Source organism: Rhopilema esculentum, chromosome 7 (assembly GCF_057945365.1).
Source record: "Rhopilema esculentum isolate cy_ngs chromosome 7, ASM5794536v1, whole genome shotgun sequence".
Classification (NCBI taxonomy): Eukaryota; Metazoa; Cnidaria; class Scyphozoa; order Rhizostomeae; family Rhizostomatidae; genus Rhopilema; species Rhopilema esculentum.
The window spans coordinates 8,109,431-8,130,535 of NC_142821.1; the positions used below are offsets into that span (position 1 = coordinate 8,109,431).

Consider the following 21,105-nt stretch of genomic DNA (forward strand, 5'->3'; position numbering starts at 1 on the left):
ACAGCCCTACATTGTACAGTGCGAAAAATCGTATTTTGGGATATTACTGTGTGAGGGAAAGGTCTCATTGGACGTTTCAAACCCGTTTTGCACTTTTCTTGTTTTCTGCGATAAATTTCAACAGCTCCAGAACCTTGTTTTACGGATAAGTAAAATCTTTCGAAGAGCGAAAGTAATTTATGTATACCCTCTTCTTTCACTGACGGCCTTATTTCTCCTCGTGTAAAAACAGCTGCCGCAAAGCATGCTGGGTGCGCAAGAGGTTTAAAATCTTATAATTTGGTTGCTTATGAAAAGAACCTTTTTTGTGGGATAATCAGATACCATTGGTAAGGCTTTCGACCTAAATGAATCTAGAGTGTCATCATCAAACAGAATCCTTTTCTTCTTGTTTGTTGAAAAATATTGTTTAAGTTAAGGCTAATCGGTCAGCAGGTGATAACCACTCTCGGTTCTGTAGGAAAAGAACCTCAATGTTTTTATGTGTAATTCTCCCTCAATACACCTTCTTTATAGAAGGAATTATAAGGAGGCTTGATGGGCTGGAGGTCATATTTGCATGTGACGTCAATCTGAAGTGGTTATTGGTTTTACTTGATAACTCTATCGTGGATTTGAATGAGAAGCTGCACTTTTGGTCGATGAAAAATGTCCAAGTTTCTTAGCTTTTTGAGAACCCTTGATCAGTCTTTTGGAAGGACCTGTCACATGAGCCAACGTTGCTTCAGTACTTTTTAATAGTTCATTTACCCATAATAATGTAATCTAGACTTTCATTCCTAATAACCGCAATGCCGACGGCCATTAATGAGAAAAACTCCCGTGTTGTGTTCTCATCGCAAATGTGATATCTTTCATTTTCAAGGAAATTTTTTAGTTTCAAATATCATGCATTCAGTCATTGTTGACTATATTTAGCAGTTCTGGAAGCCACGGATCTGCTTAGGCTTGTTGAAGATCTCTGCCGGATCGTCACATTAAGCCCAAATTTTCGTTTTAAATGAATTGTATAAGTTTTGCCAAAGCATCTGGACTCTCTCATTAGCTCTGTGGTTTCCTAAGGTATTTTGCTAGCACTCTTTCCTTGACAGTCTAACGATAGGTACGCTTCGATGCCAAGTTAATTCGATATGGTTCTGCACTCTCAAAAATTATTCTTTCATTAATGTGTCTGCTTTGGATTAATGGAATTTTCAAAGATGATTCCTGTAAGTCACCCACGTTTATGCTGGGATTAAATCATATTTTCAAGAGCTTAGAACGGTCTCTCAACCGACAAAGACGTTGTGGTCAGCAGTGCACACTTTAAACCTTTGGACATAGAAAGGCACAATCTTGAGTCTAGAAAGAACAGAGAATTGTGCTATCTAGCCGGTCAGTGTGATCTAGGCGGGGTTGCCCTTTTATCACTGCCTTGGGCAAAGATCGGCCACAACGATGAACGATAACATCAGTAGTTGTCTCCCTGAAGGCCATCGGGGCTTCACTAAAATTTCAAGCAATTCACAAACAAATGTTTGCGGTGGCTTTCAGGGGTGCTTCATTTGCTGTGATTAATTAAGTGCCTTGATCTCCTTTATTCACGTTTGTTTATTTGTCTTTGCAGACGTCTTTTGTATGTTTCCCTGAATCTATACTCCCCCCTTAGGCAAATTAACATTCGCTTTTAAACTCGCTATTGAATTTTTTTTCTGCGAATGCCCAAGAATTAAGAATCTGTCCCTACTGTTGTTGAACAAGTGAAGGAAGAGCCCTTTACTTACGCGTATTAAAAAAACGTACTGGATAACATTTTCGCCCATTGCTGTCCTTCATCAAAACAGTATCATGAAAGGAGACTGTTAATAATAGAAGGAAACAATTTTTTTCGTCTTCTTTAGAAAACATTGATGATTCAACTTCATGTGTTGTTTAAAGAATTCTGTTGTTATTTTCTACGACATGAAATGTATGGATGTTTTTTATCAAATTCATAGGACTTGCTTTATAAGCCTCTTATCTTTATTTCTTAGAGCCTCTGTCTGACTTCAGCATCAATGCCATCCAGAGCATGCGTGGTTCGTCTGTAATTTCAACAGTAAGCCAGGAAGGAAGTGCAGCAGGAGCCACAAAGACTCCATCAACCCCACTTCCAGGGGAAACCCAGACCGAGACAAAAAGTATTGCAACGATGACCGCAGAACCGAAACAAGACAAATCGATATCGCCAATGGAATTTGTAATGAGAAAGGAGACTGGGTTCCAATATAGCCGATACGAAGAGACGAAGATCTCGGCAACGATGGGACGCTTTTCGCCGGCTAAATCTTCATGCATAGGTATGGACGATACCGTCATCAGAAAGAGTGTCCACCATCAAATTGATCTGACTGGATCTACAATAACTGCAACCACGGATAAATCCCGAAGTGTCATCTCCGGATTTAAAGGTGGGTTATTTTTCCAGGACTTTTTTCACTGTTTATTTGAAGTTCTGCTTGTGATTTGGAATAATCGGGGACGGTACAGGATGTGCTTTGTTTATACCACGGTACATGCACGTTTTATATTCCCATTTTCGTGTTGGTTTGTATTGAGAAAGAAATACATTTGCCATGAAGTTTTTTGTCTCTCTCCAAAGTGCTTGAGTACAGTCATTTTTAATCAATGTGCTTATGATTTTAGGGCTATTAGTTTGATTACTGTACTTTTTAACGACTTTTTTTAAATTCTTTGTACAAATTTCTGTGATACATTTCTATAGGTTTGATATGTATGCACCCAAAATTATCATGTTTTTTGGGAAATTAGAGGATATGATTTTTCCCCTCCCCAGGCAAGAGTGTATGCACAGATTCACTACCTCAGTAGCTATTCCCTTTGGTTCTGTTTCTTTTTTAGATCCAAGTTAAGGGATCTCGTATAACGATTTAGAAGTAACTGTTAATCGGCAAAGGCCTATTTTAGCACAGTGCAAAGAACCTGGATATAAAGAGAGCTTCAGAATGCCAAAAATGAAATAATTTAGTTATGTTAAGTGTTTCGCATCATTTTGTATTTTTTGCGTTGCAGGTCGTGAAATGGTGCCAAAAGAAGGGCGCAATCGCTCGCCAAAACTCCATTCAGAGAACAGGCCGCCATCTTCGAGCAGTCTCTCTTCGAGTCAGGAATCCACAAAGCACCAACACCAGCATCAGCACATTCACCAGCACCAGCATTCCCACCAACATCAACATTTTCATCCTCCCTACGGCATGGTTCCCATGGCACCATCGGTTTGTACTTTGTTTGAGTGGTATTTATTAATTTGCTTGACGTTAGAAATGCCAGTGGTTTTCTGCACATATGCCAAGTTTGTCTAAAGGCACGGATGCTCAGAACTATTTATTTTTAATTAAAAGGTAGAAATCTCAAAAAATAATAAAAATTTATTTTTGCTTATTCCAAAAGGATAGATGTAAGTAATTTTCATTGAATGCAAAAATTATTAATTTGGTGATTTTTTCGAAAGTTTTTGATGCTATTTTTGGCTTTAAAGAATTATGGAATTAACATTTCTAATGATTTTTGCTGAATAAAAAGTTGTTAGAATTGTTAGCAAATTTATCACAAATTTACAATGAAATTCTCGCCTGCCAGTTATGCATAAGTGTTTAATAATTGTAGTTACAAGTGATGTCGAGACATTTCTTATGAAGGAAAATGCTTTGCTTTGAAAAGTTAAAGAGATAGCTGGGTACAGAAAATTAACGTGTCCAACAATTAAAATGAAATGTTGAATCGTGTTGTTTCTTCCACATCTGAGTTTACTTCTGTCTGGTATTTAAGCCTTGGCCTTGTACTAAGATCCTTTCACCAACTAAGCTAGAATATAAAGTCATCTCTTTTTTCAGTATTATGGCGGAATGCCGTATCTGCCTCCGGTCCCAGGTTCAACGGCACACAATCACCTTTCCAAACCAGTTCCGGTAAGTCGATCCGGCTAGACATATTTATTTGACTTAAATTTAGCACCATCGGCTTTTTTTTGGCTCGCAGTTTTTTGAAAACCGGATTTTTGTGACAATTTAAATTGACCAAAGATTGTTCACTGTGGGTTTTTATTTTCCGGGTGTTTTTTGTGGCCGGATTATATTATTAAAGTGTGCAATGTCCCACCGATAAACGTTGCATTAAGCGTGAAACCCGAAGTGACAACTTAGAGCCGTCCTGTTCCATGGACTAAATGTTCCATGAATCATGTTTCTATGTTTCTGAATTGATGCTTTCGTGTTTATGTACCCAATCGGTACCAGAACATCTTTTTTTTATGCATATGGTCAAAATTCGGGTTTTTCTTGAGATTTCAAAGGGTCAGGAAATCTCGCACTGCAATTTTGAAATTGTCGCACATAAACTTCTCAGATAAATAATTCCTCTTGTAGCAAATATAATAAGAAATGTTTCTTGCTTTAACTAATAATTCTAGTTTCTTTTATGCGAAGTTGCAATGTATTTTGGCTCTTTTTACAGCACTCTATATAATTTTTCGTGTTTTTCCTGAATACAAGGCCTGCAGTTTTGCATTTCAAACATTTATTGCTTGGCAATGTTGAATAATTCAGTTCCATTAAAAAAAATTTATCTTAATGTGCCCGTTCTATTATGGGTTGTATCTACTCGTTCTATTAATGTGCTAAGATGGGCCGCGGTATCAACATTCACGTTGTCCTGCAGATTGCCCGCAGATTGCCTGCAGATTATCCACTAATACGATTCAGCCTATGATAATCATTCGTAAATCGTTAATTCTGTCTAAAAATATCCTCAACCATCCGTTTTTATTTTGATGTTTGCAATTCTCTCCTAGAAACCGGGAAAATGGTGTTCACTTCACGTTAAAATTGCCCATCTTATAACAAAAGCACAAAAAGAGGTTTGAAATCTTATTTCTATTTATATTTATATTTCTATTTCAATTTATCTCGCTATTTATTATTGAAAGTCTTATTCTCGCTATGTATCACTGATTCTTTTCAACTATGCTCTATATATTAATATTAATTTCATACTGCAGGCAAGAAACGAATTGATTAATATGTCTTCGCAACTGTGTCTGGATATATTTAAAAGTCTTTAATGATATTGGTTGCGATTTTAAAAATCTTAATTTTTTTACAAGGAATCAAAGACTTCTACTTTTGACTTCTTGGGGCCGAAATTCCAATCTGTCTTGAATTGCAATTCAAGAAGTTCAAATTTTGTGAAGAGTAATGACCCCTTCAAGTTTACTGCCCAAATGTCAAATACTAGAGGTGATTTAACTGGCAATCACAATGATTTACAGGTTGAAAGAACGAGTAACATAACCTCTGATGGAATGATGCCAAATAGACCTGGTTTGCACGCTTTCCAAGCTGTTCCATCCCGTGCCAACTATGAAAGGGACTTCCCCTTTCATTCCTCTATGCGTCCTCATATGTCAGCAAGCCCGAAAAGCATTCACTCAACAGGTAGGTTTCAGTTTCAATATTTCTTATATCCCTTTTATAAGATGATTTTTTTATATCCAGTTATTGAAATACGCTTGCTGAAATGGATTCCTGAAAAACACGACCCTATCTTGCTCCATGTTTGCATTAATTCGAAGACCCTTCAGAAAATAACTGTTCGAAATTTGCCAAGTATGGTCTATGTATAGAATTTGTTGATTATGAATTGTGGTAAAATTTTCATTAAAAAAGGTTAGCAAAAGTGTTCTAGCAAAAGGCTGTAAATTCCAGCGAAAGTCATGTTGCCAAAGTGCCTAGTTGGATTCCGTAGTAAAATTCTTAAAATAGCCCTTATTCCCTTTATAAGAGATTATTTGCAAAGAACGCCAGATGAATATTTTCGAAATCGTAAGAAAACAAGTACCTACCTTGAAAAAGAACGTACCCACTTGTCATGTTTAGTAAAACATCGACAAATGCATTTGAAGACTTTTGGGTCGTCATTTGCCGGAATGGGGAAGCGAACAGTTTATGCAATTGCTATATATTTTATTTCTCGACGATAAATTTAGCCTGCTAATTGTTAATATTGGTTTACACCTCTTTATATATTTACAGTGTTGTGTTCCACATTTGAGTTTAATTTGTTCATCTTCAAATGATCTTTGTTTATGCTTTTATCTAATTTTTTTGGGTTGGGTGTAAATTGTTGAAATTTTCCCGTTCATATTTCAACTTCTAAATTTTTGTTTTTGAGTTTTTGTATAATGCTTTCATTTCAATCATTTCCATGGTTTTTGTATATTTTTTCTACAAAAGCATTGAATTTCACGTTAGTTGGATCAAACAGACGCCCTTGCTGTTTCTGGTCGTCTGAAGTCAAACTTCACTTTTCTTTGTAAATCAGTAATTAAAATACTATTTGCTTTGAAATATTTGTGTATAAATCTTATTAGATATAATAGTGGGTCATGTTTGACCCTGGGTCACCATAGATTAAGGCTGTAATTTTCTTTTTATGACAAATTACATCTTAATTGACTTTTTTCTAGCGTCTGTTGTTTGCAGTTTTCATATCCCTAACCATCGCTGCTGGAAGATTGTTCAATCACCTTTTAGGCAAAACCTAACTTCTTTTAGGCTGACATAATGAAAGCCAACCTTAGATTCTGTTACCGATCTGATTTGATTCTAGTAATTCGACTGAGATTGTAATTTCACGTGGCTTCGTGTAATTTTGCTAATCTACACTGTTTTAATTGGTTTATATTTATCTAGTCCAAACAAAAAGCAATTTAACAGGACTGAGTTCGACTGAATCGAATGGACTAATGCTGTTTTATTCACAACTTTGAATTGCCTGATTTTGACGTTTTGGTCCTGTTAATAACAAAGTTAATAATATAATTAAATGAAGAAAACTAAACCAAAAATGTATGTAATAACGTCTCTTCATAGCGTGCTCTACCAGGGAGTTTTTTCCAGTTGCTTTCGGCTTGTCTATGCAACACATCCACAGTTATTTGAAAGTATGCTGTAAACAGAAATAGGCCCATTCACCGCTTTGCTGTAAACATTTGTAACAAAGAAAACTTATTCCTGCCCCATCTGCCTGACTGCTTAATTTGCAATAATGGATTATTATTTTTTTGGCATTGCTGTGAATGGGCCTAATTGACTACCTCGCCGCCAGTATTATAAATATTGTCTAATTGTTGTTATAAAAATCTTATCATTACCATTGAATTTTAGGATTGATCCGAGGTTCATTCAGCGGAGAGTCTGAGAGACACCCCTTCCACCACCAAGGAAGACATCTTCCATATTTTCATGGCCGCGATGGCCTAGCTAGCAGCCACAAACGACCAGAATTTGAGCCACCGTTCACCTACGATGGCCTGAGCCATCCACTGGGCAGGGCCTACCACAGCTTGTTTGATCGAGACCGCAGCTCGCCGCCGCATCTTGAGTCGATGTATCACCGAAGAGCTGGAGAAAGAGGCGTGACTGACATAGAGAAACCAACTCGACTACTACATCATGATCGTAGCATTTTGAATATGACGGTCGACAGAGAAACCCATCATGAAGCCGAAAGGCATCGTCATACGTCATTTTTGAATCGTGATAAATCGTCATACTTTCAGCCAGTCAAAGTTGATACCCAGTCGTGTCGGTCTTTAACGAGCCACAGCATGTGTGCAAGCGACTTGACGAGGAAGATCAGTCCTCGAAGATTGTCTCCTCTTGGATCGTCGTTGACTTCGCAGAAGCCCCATCTCCGTGGTACAGAACTTTTTGACCGATTTCATCCCGATCATATGGACCATCGCAGGTTCTTCGGTACGGAATCGAGACTTATCGGAGGGGAAAGTCGCATCTTCGGACAAGAAAGTCGTTTATTTTCCACGGACAACCGGCTGATGGGCACGTCCGAGCCGAGGTTGTTCGGTCCCGATAAAAGACTACCGACGGGTGAAAGCCGACTGCTTGGAACTGATGCCCGCAAGGGGCTTCTGCCCTTCGGCCATGAACCTCCAGTTGGCTCGCATGCCGGAATTTTAGGAAATCTTGGCCGCATGAGTTCAAAATACACTTCATCGTCATAATTTGACCTGACTTGGCTAAGATTGGTTTAACTTTGATCTGGCCGAACCCAGCAACATCATGTGAATGTGCTGGGAACTTGGTGTAAATTTTATGCAAATTTTCAATTACATGCAGATTTCATTGTTAAATTTATTATTAATTTTCTAAGAGAAGGGCAAGTATTCTGGAGCGTGAATGTACTGGAATTATGCTTTCACTTTGAATTTTGAACATTGGATAGTTTACAGATTTCATAAATCTGATTATTTGATTTGAACATCCAGAAGTAACATTTTTACAGCGATGCAAATCCTTAAAATTGGTTGCAGGTCTAATGGTCCCTCATCAGTACTTAAACTTTATTTCCAGACCTGCCTGTGCAATGCAACTCTTGCCTCTACCTTAGTTGACTTCCACCTTAGTTAACTTCCACCTTAGTAAACTTCCACCTTAGGTAATTTCCACCTTAGTAATCTTTCCACCTTAGTAAACTTCCACCTTAGCAAACTTCCACCTTAGCAAACTTCCACCTTAGCAAACTTCCACCTTAATTACTTGCTTCTTGCTGCAACCTGTCATAAAGTGAAATTTAAAACCCCATTGCCAGGGGGAGGACTTTTCTTACGCGATGCCTAAAGCCGCGTTGCCTTCATATCTTGTGTATCATATGCATTGAACTCACTGCTGAAAATTACACTTTCAAGGCTGGATCCTTTGGATAAAACTGCTCAGAGCACTGACAGAAACCCGAGGAAAAGTCTTAATATTACACGTTCTCATTACCGTCACCCCTACCCTCCCATTCCTATTAACCCAAAATCTTTCACGTTGTTAGAAGTTTGCTTGTCAATTTATCGAAATGTGCACACAAGGCAGAAAGTTAAACAAATGACATCTCAAAAAACCTTTCAAAAAATTCGGCCAAAGTAGAAGAAAGCCTGCCTGTTGTTAATTTATTGTTACCAATGGCAGTGTTATTTTCTTCCCGCTTTATTTCCATAAACAATGTCAATCAAAGCCATTGTTTGTAAAACATGTTTGTTCCAGATACTTACCATAAAGATATGATTGCTTATCGTCACGACAATGATTGAGAATCAATAGGATATATATTGTACATAAAAGTTGTGCATTGTAATTAGTTTGTTTCGTATTGTTATTACAACGGCATATTAAGTGGGTGTTAATACAATGTTGTTTATAAATTGGCGAGTCAACAGTGCCTTTGAAATCGACCGTTATTTTTTGCGCGTTTACTTCTATACGTTTTGAGACTTTGTTCATGAGTCGCAAATTTTGCTATTGGGTTAAACGGAAAGATGCTTTATTTGTTGTAACAGCTGTGAAATGAGCAAAAGCGAGATAGTGGCTCGTGGAATAAATCTAACACTTTGCAAGAACAATCTTGAAACTAAAATGGCTGCCATCGTCTCTTGGTGACTCCAAATATCGCCCTGATGGAAGTTGCTTCAAAGCTTTTCCTTCAATGAAGATTGGTTCTTCTATCTGTCGCGTTCCGTTCCAGTATGTTGATTAAATCCATGTTGATTAAAGGTTTCGTCATAATGTTTATGCTGTCTTTTCCTGTCATATTTTACCAATCTTTGGATAAGATGGTTTTATATCAATGACAGGCCTAAAAGTCATTGAAAATCAAAGCAGTAATTTCCTTATTGAAACGTATTACAGCTACATTCAATGATACTTCATTATTTTACCATTTTCAAGGAATAAACACTTTTAGCCAAAAGCTTTCAAATAGGGGGACAATTTCCAGAATTTACATCATACTTTTTTCATAAAAGGCGCGGTGATATCATTCCTAATTCATTTATGGAAACGATTCCAAATCAACGTCTTTTTTACTTGTAGTCATCTTTATATTATCCAGAAAAAGCTTTTAGCAAGAGTCACTTTGCTTATTAAATTGTAGTCAAATTATTTCATTTTAAAACCTTAAGCAACGAGCCAAACTGTCAAAAGGGGGAACTGTTTTTCTGAGGCCATAACCGAAACGCATTAAGAAGAAAGTGTAACGATAGTGACTGTTTTATAGAGGAATTGGCAGTAGGGTTTGCACCTGAAAACACGTGTATCATATATCTGTTTTTCGTGTATCGGCTTCCTATGCTAAGACGAATGAAAGTAGTTATCGACAGGTTTGAATATTTTAAAGATATTTTGAATAAAGGCACACTATTGGCAACTATTGAATACTTTCACGGCTGACAATCAGTTTAAAAACTAACACTGCACTTTCGTTTTCTTTCCTTTTTGGCTTTCATTTCCTCCCTCTTTTAACTCGCACTCTCATAAACTTTTCTTTTTATATACTAAGGTCAACTGTCTTTCTTTATTTACTTCTTCATTAAATAAAGTACGGTTTCTAGGCCGAAATTACCTTTTGATCTAAGCTTTATTTTATTTTACTATTGAAAAAAGTTAATTTAGCCCATGGCAAAATTGAGTCAATATTGGTAGCTAGTAAAGGAAAAGTACACAGGAGATAAAGAAATATTGGCTGATACAAGAGAGAAAAAGAAATTAGCAACAAAGATAAGACACACTGAAACATGCACGAAGTTAACAGTTTTAATTGATTACAGTTTGAAATTTTATGAAGTCAAAAATCTTCCATTCTCTTTCTGATTAAAACCAGAACCTGATATTTGCCCAATTTCTTCTCATGGTGCAAAATATTCAATTCCATTTGGTGCAAAATTGAAGAAAATTCAATCGAAGTTAAAATATAAATGTTATTTCATACTCTTTAACTCATCTATATTAATTTCTTTTGTTATCCTGGTTTGCCAAGCAGCATGATTCTTTGATTAAAAGATTCTTTTTTGAGAGCAAGGCACAGTGTAAAAGAGTTACTGAATGAACGTATAAGAAGAAATCAAAAATATTTTATTACATAAAAAACTGACAGCCGGAGACCTATTGTATAGCATCCAGTGAAAAAGAGAAGAATTTTCAACCAGAAAAATGCTTTTTCAACGACTATAGATACTGTTCAGGCAAATGTTTCACAAATTGAATGAAAATTTTACTTTAAAAATAAGCCATCCGTACCTTAATAATTGAATTAAATCTTTTACAAGAATTTTTATCCCGAGTAGTAGTCAAATTTCACAGAAGAATGGTTCAATCTAGACTGTTGTTTTTGCAAACAAAGCAAAACGATTTTCTTCAAATTCTTCATTTAATACTTGTTGGTTTTGCCATCCGTCCATATGCAATGAGTCGACAACGTAATTAAAATCGTTTAGCCAAGATTAAAAATTGTTCCAAAGCCATGGCAGTACCGTCTTTAAGCTTAAAAAGCATATTGAATAAACAGCAATTTGTTTTAAATTTGTAGTTGTGGTATAGCATCATAATATTTAGCTACAATTATCTAGAAACAATTTTCAACTCTAGTAAACATTCGCTAAATAATACGCCCTTCGGTCTCTAATCTATTATTGTGCTTTGGCAAAAAAAATTGTTTATTGGCCAACAAAAACATTTTATCGAAAAGGAGGTCTTTTGGATTGAGCTGTTTTAAAAATTTATTTGATAAGTTCACTCGGTAAAATTGTTTGACATATGAATCCAACACCGAGTAAAAAATTTAACAACACCGAGTAAAAAATATTAAAAAGCCAATAATTTCTCACAAAATGTGACAATTTTTTGAAGGTAAAAGCTTATACATTCTTTGACAAAAAGCTTGGAGATACATTCCGAAGTAAACCAATACAAACTGGCGTCAAATGAGAGAATTTCAACAAGGGTGACAATTCGCAAACGTTGTTATATTTAGGTTGTTATATTTTGAAAAATTTGTTGAGTTCAATGATTTTTTGCAAAGGTAATAAGCTGACATTTATTCTTGATCTTATCCGCCCTGAAGAAATATCAAATTTTATTTGTTTAAGATAGTTTGACGCAATGACTTTTGTATCACTTAAACATTTTTATGACATCGACTATATCGCAAAATATTTCCAGTAATGGTGGCGAATTTCCGACATTAATAGAAGGCGCTTGAAATTTTTCATTCCTTACAATTTTTCGTAGAAGGCGCTTGAAAGAAAAATGGACAAAAATTCTCCTTAAAGCTACGACCATTTACATCTAGTACTTTTGACATGAGTAGAAAATAGGATATTTGATCATGAAAGGTGAATCCATTTGCTTAAAGATTTCCTTAACATAATTATCAATCCAAACAGACGCTCGATAAGACTACCTTAAACCAATGATATAATGCGGGAGAATCAAACTTCAGCTCAAAATTATATCCCTATGCGATTGTCACAAGCAAAGCGTAAAACCTAGGGATTATTTTGGACAGGCAAATAAAAAGACAATTTTCTCATCTGGCTTTCTCAGCTAATCAGCCAGCTTAGAGGTGAATTACTACGAACTTGTGTATAGAGACTTTGGACGTTTTCATTGACGGTTTTATAAAATGCAGCAAAAACTCAATAGAAACGTAAAAAAAACGAAAACTTTAGAGATTATCTGTTTAGTTTTGAAGCATATTTAACTGCATTTATACATTTTAAATTGAGAGGACAATAAAGACCTTGCTTTATTGAAGATGACCCTTATTGAATAGAAGCAAAAGCTGGATTGCAGTTAAGTTCTGATTGGCATTAGGCAACTGATCTACAGTATGCAAGTACAGTATGTAAGTAGCTTTTATAGACAAAAGTCAACCACATTAAAGGTGGATTGCAGTTAAGTTTCAATTGGCATTAGACAACTGATTTACAGTATGCAAGTACAGTATGTAAGTAGCTTTTATAAGCAAAAGTCGACCGCATTAAAGGAGTGACCTCAGCAAATGACTGTTCATCTTGGTTGGTGAATGAGGTGAAACGAGAAAATCGCGCAAACTTGTTAGAGTTCTTAACAAATCGTGGTAGCTGCCTACCTAAAGCTCTTTCAACGCGTCTAATCGACTGATGCAGATTTGTCAATGTTGCAATTCAACTGCCTGCTTTCAAAAATATACTATCTCTCCAGTCTAGAGGTAGCAAGCTTCGAAGAAAGTTTTTCGTGGTCCGGAAGAGCACATCTTCACCTGTGAAATACGAGAGGAGAACCTTATTTTCCTAACAGCTTTCTGAAGTCATCATTGCTTAACTTGCCAGCTGCTTCTTTAGGCTGGGTGCTTTCTGATGTTCCTGGTTGCGTTTGTGATTGTTTCGGCTGTTGATTTGTTCCTGGTTGTTGAGTGGCATGGGTGTGTATTGATCTTGGTACCAGAGCGAGTTGGGTCTTTGCTCTTCCACGGCTGTAATCGAAAGTTAATACGAGTTATCTCAAAGGAAAACAAAGAATGACATATTAGCAGGGACGAAGTTGATACTAAAAATTGATATAAAATGCTAAATACAAAATAGTTCAATTGATAACGTGCAAATTAGGGCCTATGCTAGACAATTTCTAATTTTCCTTTAAGACAAAGATAATACGAGTTATCTAAAAGGAAGGACACACAATGATAAAAAAATAGCAGGACAAAGTTGATACTAAAAATTGACATACAATGTTAAATCATACAAAATAATTAAATTGATAACATGCAAACTGGGGTCTATGTTAGACAATTTCTAATTTTTCTTAAAGAAAAAGAAATGAGGTTCTAGGACCATAAAATTAGAATCAAAAGTTAAGTCAACAAGACAGAGTTAGCTCATACGTTTTTTTACGAAAGATCATTTATATAACAAAAAGTTAATTAAAAAGTCGGCTTAATCATTCTAATTTGCAAAAAATTCATCATTATCCAAACTAGTACTATTCTTGTGCATTTTATAATCTACCGTATCTTTTTCTTTCTTCTATCAAGCATTCCATTTCAAGTCAATGAATGAGATAAAGGTCTGGTTGGCTGCTGTTGCAAATAAATTGTTTTAATCAAATTCAACATTGTAACGTAAGCAACTTTTTCAGCAACAAATTCAAATTCAACACGTAAGCAAAAGTTTGTTTAAACAAAAAAAATATTTCCTTTTTGTTTACTATTTGTTCGAAGGTTACAAATTTAATCGTGAGCTCGATCATTTTGTTTGTTTCAAAACAGCATTGAAAAGTACAGCAGGATATTCTGAATGAAAACGGAAATGACAATTTAGGTTTCGTTATGTTGGTAATTATTGCTGTAGCCCAAAGTGCTTCCAAAATGTACATAGGCTGTTAATGACCACGATGTGCAGTTTATGTTTACATTGTTTCTAAATTTACCCTTCACTTTCACTCACTTGCATTCTTTAAAAAACCGTTAATCAAGCCATAATAGTTCAGAGAATTTCTGCCTTTCTGTTAATATTTTTATTTCAACAATGGAATTTAAGATACAAATAAAAACTACAATACAAAATTTGTCTAAAATGTAGAGGATGCAAGGCAAAGAACCTCGGCTATCGAGTAGCCTCTCATACTGCAACCCGAATTTACAGTGACAGTTGATTTACAGTAATAAACCTCAAAAATATAGCAGCAGCAACTTAGGCTGTAGCATTAAAACCATGGCTCAAAGAGATCAGTTCTGAAACAAGAGCAGTCTCTGAAACAGGTGCAAACGGGCACATAATCTGATGTATCTATGGGCCTATCGACAGCACTAACAAGTAGCTCCAAGGAGATGGCTCATTCAAGAGCCATTTGCATCCTAAAGCCATGGTCCTGGTCCATGGGCAAAAACCTTGCACATGCCTCCGGATCGAGCCCATCCCAGTGGACCAACGTTTATGTTAACCAAGTCCTGCTTACATGGAGAATTAGATGCATTCCATATGTTCTACTCAGTCAACAGTCGGATCAATTATCTCTCACCTTCCAGGTATTGGTTGCTTGTTTTGATCTGTCCTTTGCTTAGCTTTTTCTTCACGGGAAGGAGCCTTTGATATGGCAACGAAAATCTGTCTTTCTTTAATCGTATGACCATCCAATTTCAAAACGGCACCAGAAGCCGATGTCTACATAATAAAAAATAACTATTTCGAAACTCAAACATTAAAAAAACTTCAAAAAAATAAATAAATGAATTCGCTGAAATCTAACGCTGAAATTTGTCAGTTTGGCTTTGACGTTAATGTCGAGAACAGTTCACCAGTGGTCTCTCACACAGGCTCTTAACTGAAAATCACAAAATCGAAAGACTTCTCGCAATAGCAGGCATGCAAAAGACAGGCAGATTTGTTCAAAATGCTTTTGACCGTTGTTAAAGCTTTGGAATGGGGACATTTCCTTATTACGGAAGTGACTGTAACATCCTTAATATGGACAATAACTGTGTAAATATGCATATACAAGTAACATCAAATTTACCTCATCTAAGTACTCTATGTAAGCATATCCCTTTGGCTTTCCCGCTCTGTTCGTAACAATTCGTATTTCTTTTATCTCGCCAACCTACAACAAAAATTCCCTGGTAGTTAAGTGGCATTTAATGCAGCGTTTGATTTTCCTTCAGAGTTTTATTTGGGTAAATTTTTGGAAGAGCTATCTAGAGCAATGGTATAGAAAGCGTTTCATTGGTGAGTCCAAAATACACAGCTTTGAGGCTAGGATATCATTCAAGCTTTGAGGCTAGGATATCATTCAAAATTTCAAGGTAAACAGCAAGACAGGGACAGAAATGTAAAGCCCAACAATAAATGAAAAAATTCTGAAGAGCGCAAATGATTTTTAATTAATCTATAAAAGAGTCAATAACCAAAAAGCCATTTATTACATTAAGGTATCGAATAGATTCGTGTTAACAAATAACAAATCAAATAACATCAACATTAAAATGGATGGTCGAATAAAATGGGAAGCATCTTCCAGTACCTTGTTGAAGATTTGTTCCAGTTCTTCTTTAGTTACATCAAAAGGTATGTTTGTGACAAAAACTGTGTGTTTGTCAACTTTCAAGGCATACTGCGAAAACAAGGTAGTAAAAAAATAATGTTGCACAGGATTCGTATCTAGGAGATCCTAACGTACGAAATTAAAAAGAGCACTGTGTAAAAAAATTGTTTGAGAATTGTTTCTTCCATGAAAAATGTTACAAAGAAACCTATCCATTAAGTGTTCGAAAGGTAGATTTTAAGACACATTCTATGACAATGTCCCAACAGCTGAAAATAAATTTTAATGTTTACGATCTTCCCATTTACGAATTGAACTATTTCTAGAATTACCATCATTCATCAACATAGGCAGAGCCAAGAAAAAATGGCCGAAAAGTGTCACACCTAAACCAAGATTTACTTTCATTGCGTTTCATTAAAGGTATAACCATCAAAACAGGTTTTTTGCGTACCTCAAGACTCATATCTGGTATCTTCACTTTTCACATAACGTGTTTAAGCTTGCCAAGAAGCTTCTTGTCCTTTAGTGGGGTTCTTAATTATTTAGTTATCAGATTTTCTTATCATTTGTAAGTCATTATACATCAAGAATAACAATAATCTTTCACTTGCCTTAAATTGTGGTTGTTTATTTGCTTCTTTATCGAGGCATGGCGAGACGAAAACCGGACGACCATTAAGTAATGCCCGATCTTGCTGCAAAGCCTTTTCGCATGAAACCTGTAAAATAAATCATGATAAAATTAAAGAGGTGCCAGATAAAAATATGTTATGACACCCTCTAAAAATGAAAGCCTGAAAGCATCATTTAAAAATAAAAGTCTGAAAGCATCTAATAAAGCAAAAATAAAAACCTCAAGTTTTGACACTTTTTTACGCAAGGAGGAATGGACTGTATTCGGTATTTTCATGCAGTACGATATTAGGCCGGTTTTGCAAATATAGTCACAAAGCATGCCGGTTGCGCAATAGTCTTTAAGAGTCTGGCGTGCGAATTCAGTCTGTTAATCTCTTTACCGTGAAGTAGCACTTGATTGCTAAAAATAGTTTCCTTTTAGCAGAAATAAAAACAAACCAAATACTCTTATTTAGAATTAGCATTAGATACGGGCAATTTTCATCGTATTTTTCGAATATAAGCCCCCTTACTTGGAAAAAGGGGCACTTATTCCTAGGGAAGACAATTTTTCTAAAACTACTTAGCACCCCATTTATACGACGGGAACATATTCGGTGGGTAGGGGCTTCTAAAGAAAATACAGAAAGAGAAATCTTGCCTTGTCTTTGAATTCAAGGTAGGCGAATCCTTTGGAACGGCCCATAAAATTTCTGCTTATTCGAATGTCAGCTATCTCCCCGCACTACAACAGAAATAAATCTCTTTAAACCTGTCATGGATTAAAATAACTCAAAAAATATGTCAGCATGAAGGGGGTATGGCATACAATTCAGAAAGCTATATTGGCAAACTCAAATTGCTACGACAATTGCCATCGGATTTGATTACAATGATTTCTGCGCCAAATAATGAGCAACGGTGCGATGAAACCATCTTTATTGAAGGTATGTAATATATAGCAATGTGCAACATAAAAAACGGGATGCTTTGCAATAACACTAGGTTTGGGATGCTAACTAAAACTCTATAGTCATTAACTCTAGCAATTTACATATCTGAGGGATACAAAGTCAACCAAACATCAAAATAGATATATCAATTTGATACTAGAGTATCAAGAACGGGGCACTTATAATGGACGATAAATGAAGACCCTCACCCTTTCGCGTTAATTTAATTGATAATGAAGCTTTGCGCAACCGAAACTGCTGCACGTCGTTCACAATAGGATCGTATTAAAAACCCCTCCCTCTTTTGAATAAGTGGGCAAGTTATGCTTTATTAATGTACGAGCGCTTTTTTGTTAAGGTACGGAAGTTGGCTTAAAAAGTGATGAAAATTTTGGAGGGTAGAGCAACAGAGGGAAAAAATAACTAATTGACGCAGCTTTTTTCCACGGTTTGACCTACTGACACAACTACAAACATATGATTATGCAACTGGTCATACATCAGACTGTGGGCACAAACAATCAACCAGCGATGAAAATGTATCGTTTCGTAACCAAGGCAAAAAGCCACCCGTGTCCTAACATGTTTATTTTAAGCACACTATTCATGGCATCTGCCAAAGCACAGTTGCCGAGGCCCTCAACAATGCTATAACTACAGATTCATTTCAGTGGTGAACCATAGCAGCAAAATCAGAAGAGCCACCATGAATAGTGTATCAGTGACTGTGTGGCACGTCTACAATGGTTTTTTGTATTAGGATACGAAACAATACTATCCCACCACTAATGGATTGATGATTGCCCTTAACTGCATGTACATTTCTATCTAAGCCGATCACATTTGAAAAGCAAGTTCGTGAAAGTTACTTTAATTAAGCACTGAAATTGAACATTGTCTGAAATAAAATACCAGTAGCAGATGAACACCTGTTGAAATTTCTCCTCAATATCCTTTTCTCCGACACTGAATAAAAGATTGCTGAGAAACACGGTTCGGTCCTTTGCGTCTTCAGAAGCACTAATCAAACAGAACAACTGATTAATATACAAAATGTTTTCAACTCGATGCTGCGATAACAAAGTATGAGGTGAACATCAAAGGAGATAAATGAGATCAGCTATTAAGATCGTAAACTTTGTACTTTCGGATACCTTGAATAGCTAAAATTTTTCATTTTAAAAACAATCATTAAAATACATAACGATATATCTACTATATCATGAAGTTACACAGACGAATGGAAAGCATTTGAGTGCACCTAAACTGTGATATGCCGAGAGTGACGTGACCAGGACAGTACTAGAACCACGATCAGTGAGACTCAATGCCCTTGCTCTACCAACTGAGCAACCCGGTTATTTTATCAAAACCTGTACTAATACTTACCCAAAATAGAAGTTTTAAGCAAAAAGAATAACGACCGAAACTTTATGTCTTATGGAAATTACAAAATACATATCATACACACACGCATGATTTACTTTGAAATTCAACTGACCGTTTTATCAAACTTTTATCTTCGATAAAATTATCATCGGTCTTTGCTTCAACTTTGTTTTGATCCGCAGGTCCACCATCATGTCTAGAAGCTTCTATAAACAATTGCAAGCAAGAGATCAAATTACCCAACTTGAGATAACACATAGCTATTTAGATGATCTGTTCCTTCTTAAGAATACAGAATGCAATGTTTTCTGTTTCTATAAAGCATTAAACCACCTAGAAATAATTATGGGCTAAAAGGTCTGTACGGTAAAATATCAAACAGCATTCGTTAGATGACAAAAGGTTTTGTATCAGAAGAAGAAAACTATATCGAAGCAAGTTTCGAAATTCATCTTCTCAGTTTGAAGCATGTGTATATTCATGTTTATACAGTAAAAAATTCAAGGAACTGAATCTACCTCTGCACCAGCCATAAGGTTCTGGAAACAGTAACAAAACAAGTAGGCCTAAAGTTTATAAATTTAGCCTTAGTTGACCAAGCTTGGCATAATAGGTTCAATATTGGTGCCGTGACCTGTTAAAGGGAAAATACTGCGGAGTAATACCCAATGCAACTGAATTTATGATTGACGACTAGAGCTCTACAGATTTAAGGGCCTGAATATCTATTAGTTACTTTCTTGAACTTATATTACTGCGAGAAAACCTCGATTATCTGTTAAGGGCCAGTACAGGTTTTGCCATCGACAGCCGAAAGCAATGAAAAGGTTTGATGTACATAAAAGAATCGAGATAAAATGGCAAGGAGCAAAGTTCCATTTTGGCGATAAATCCAATCATTCAAAAGTGTTTAGAGGCCCTCGTGTTAAAGGACAGCGTTAAGAAAAACCTCACCTTTGGCCTTTTTTGTAGGAGGTTCATCTTTGCCTCCAGTAGATATTGGAAGTTTACGTTTAGGAAAAGCCTGAAACAACGAGAGCAGGAAAGGCAATGCACTTAAAAAGGCCTCGCTTTAAAAACAAAATCGAAACATAAAAGTTTTGAATTCTGAATTTTAAATGCTGACGAAATTTGGAAATTTGAATCTTAAAATTCTTTGTTGCCAAAGAGTAATGACAAAAGAGATGAAATTGATTGAAATAAAACATCTATGCAAGATGTCTTGACCTCAAGGCCCGTATATTGTTCATTACAACAATAAATAAAAAGACGAAAAGTTTAGAGCAACCTCCTGAATCCACTTACATTCTTCTTTAAGGAACTTTCATCAGTCAATTTTTGCTGTTTACCGAGTTTTCTGTTTTGTTTATTTTTTTGTAACTTTGCTTGTTTTTGTCGCTCCTGCTTCTGCTCCCTCTCGGCAACTTTGCTTGCATCAAATTCAGTTTCCTAGGCATAAACAGAGAAACAAATTTGATAAAACAGTCTTTAAAGCTGAAAATGTCTAGCTACTATCATGGACAAAAGACAATTCTTTTATAAGTGATTTTCTGCGTAATTGCCCACAAAACCAGTGACACGCCCCTCTCCCCAATGTCAATCCTGGTTGTGGGTAACGACAGTTGATTGTAGAAGCTAGGAAAACTAAAAATCAACATCAACATTGATATTGGTGGAAGGAGATTGAGTGTTTTTGCCAAATGACGTCACGTCACGTCAATGAAGATAACAGCAAAAACTTTCTAACTTTTGTCTAGGGTTGTAGGTTTCAGGCCAAGTATTTTCAGGGTGTCTTTGAGATAATTCACTATCGCGCCCAATCACTTAACCCAATCACTATCACTTAACCCAAAAAGAGAAGATCATTCCTTTCTTTGTCCACCTCTCATGATTTATCAATATAAGTTAAATTGCAAGGCTGTTAGTGGGGTCTTTGAAATGACGAATCTTTCACTTAGAGCGAGAAGGTTTGCCAGATCTCTGTCACTCCAGGTGTAAGAATCACGAGCTTCCCAGTGTCCTTAAAAAACTACTTTCGAAAGCTAGGTAGTAACAAATACAAAATACAGAGTTGGTATAGAATGGTTTCAATATCAAACTCCAGCTCCCGAATTCGAAGTTATTTGTAAATCTAGCTCCTTGCCTAGGAAATGTTTCTACCTTTTGACGCCTGTTTTCAACTTTCTTGAGCTGGTTCTCCGTTCTTTCTATCGCAGACTCAAGTTGTTCAAATGTTCCTGCATGAGAAAAAG

At 36.1% G+C, this 21,105-nt stretch overlaps 2 protein-coding genes across 4 annotated transcripts in view; one reads left to right on the top strand and one right to left on the bottom strand.

The window, feature by feature from the left end:
- The window catches only part of LOC135682990 (uncharacterized), a 27,848-nt gene extending 18,577 nt beyond the window's left edge, over positions 1–9,271 (top strand). The window contains exons 5-10 of one of the 2 annotated variants that reach the window (XM_065198115.2): positions 2,013–2,429; positions 3,052–3,254; positions 3,873–3,947; positions 4,829–4,894; positions 5,141–5,471; positions 7,203–9,271. In XM_065198115.2, coding sequence (XP_065054187.2) covers positions 2,013–2,429; positions 3,052–3,254; positions 3,873–3,947; positions 4,829–4,894; positions 5,141–5,471; positions 7,203–8,059 — 1,949 coding nt within the window. In that variant the 3' untranslated portion in view covers positions 8,060–9,271. The remainder of the gene's footprint in view (positions 1–2,012; positions 2,430–3,051; positions 3,255–3,872; positions 3,948–4,828; positions 4,895–5,140; positions 5,472–7,202) is intronic. The other variant, XM_065198116.2, reaches the window with a different exon arrangement.
- Positions 6,010–21,105, bottom strand: part of LOC135682988 (spliceosome associated factor 3, U4/U6 recycling protein) — a 26,421-nt gene continuing 11,325 nt past the window's right edge. The window contains exons 17-28 of one of the 2 annotated variants that reach the window (XR_016143895.1): positions 21,014–21,090; positions 20,159–20,302; positions 19,808–19,877; positions 18,966–19,059; positions 18,394–18,484; positions 17,173–17,256; positions 16,508–16,615; positions 15,873–15,962; positions 15,369–15,452; positions 14,874–15,016; positions 8,612–13,329; positions 6,010–8,553 (exon numbers count right to left, since the gene is read on the bottom strand). Coding sequence is in view for 1 of the 2 variants with exons in the window: in XM_065198114.2 (XP_065054186.2) it covers positions 13,140–13,329; positions 14,874–15,016; positions 15,369–15,452; positions 15,873–15,962; positions 16,508–16,615; positions 17,173–17,256; positions 18,394–18,484; positions 18,966–19,059; positions 19,808–19,877; positions 20,159–20,302; positions 21,014–21,090 (1,175 nt within the window). In the remaining variant the exon portion in view is untranslated. Of the gene's footprint in view, positions 13,330–14,873; positions 15,017–15,368; positions 15,453–15,872; positions 15,963–16,507; positions 16,616–17,172; positions 17,257–18,393; positions 18,485–18,965; positions 19,060–19,807; positions 19,878–20,158; positions 20,303–21,013; positions 21,091–21,105 lie in introns of both variants that reach the window. The other variant, XM_065198114.2, reaches the window with a different exon arrangement.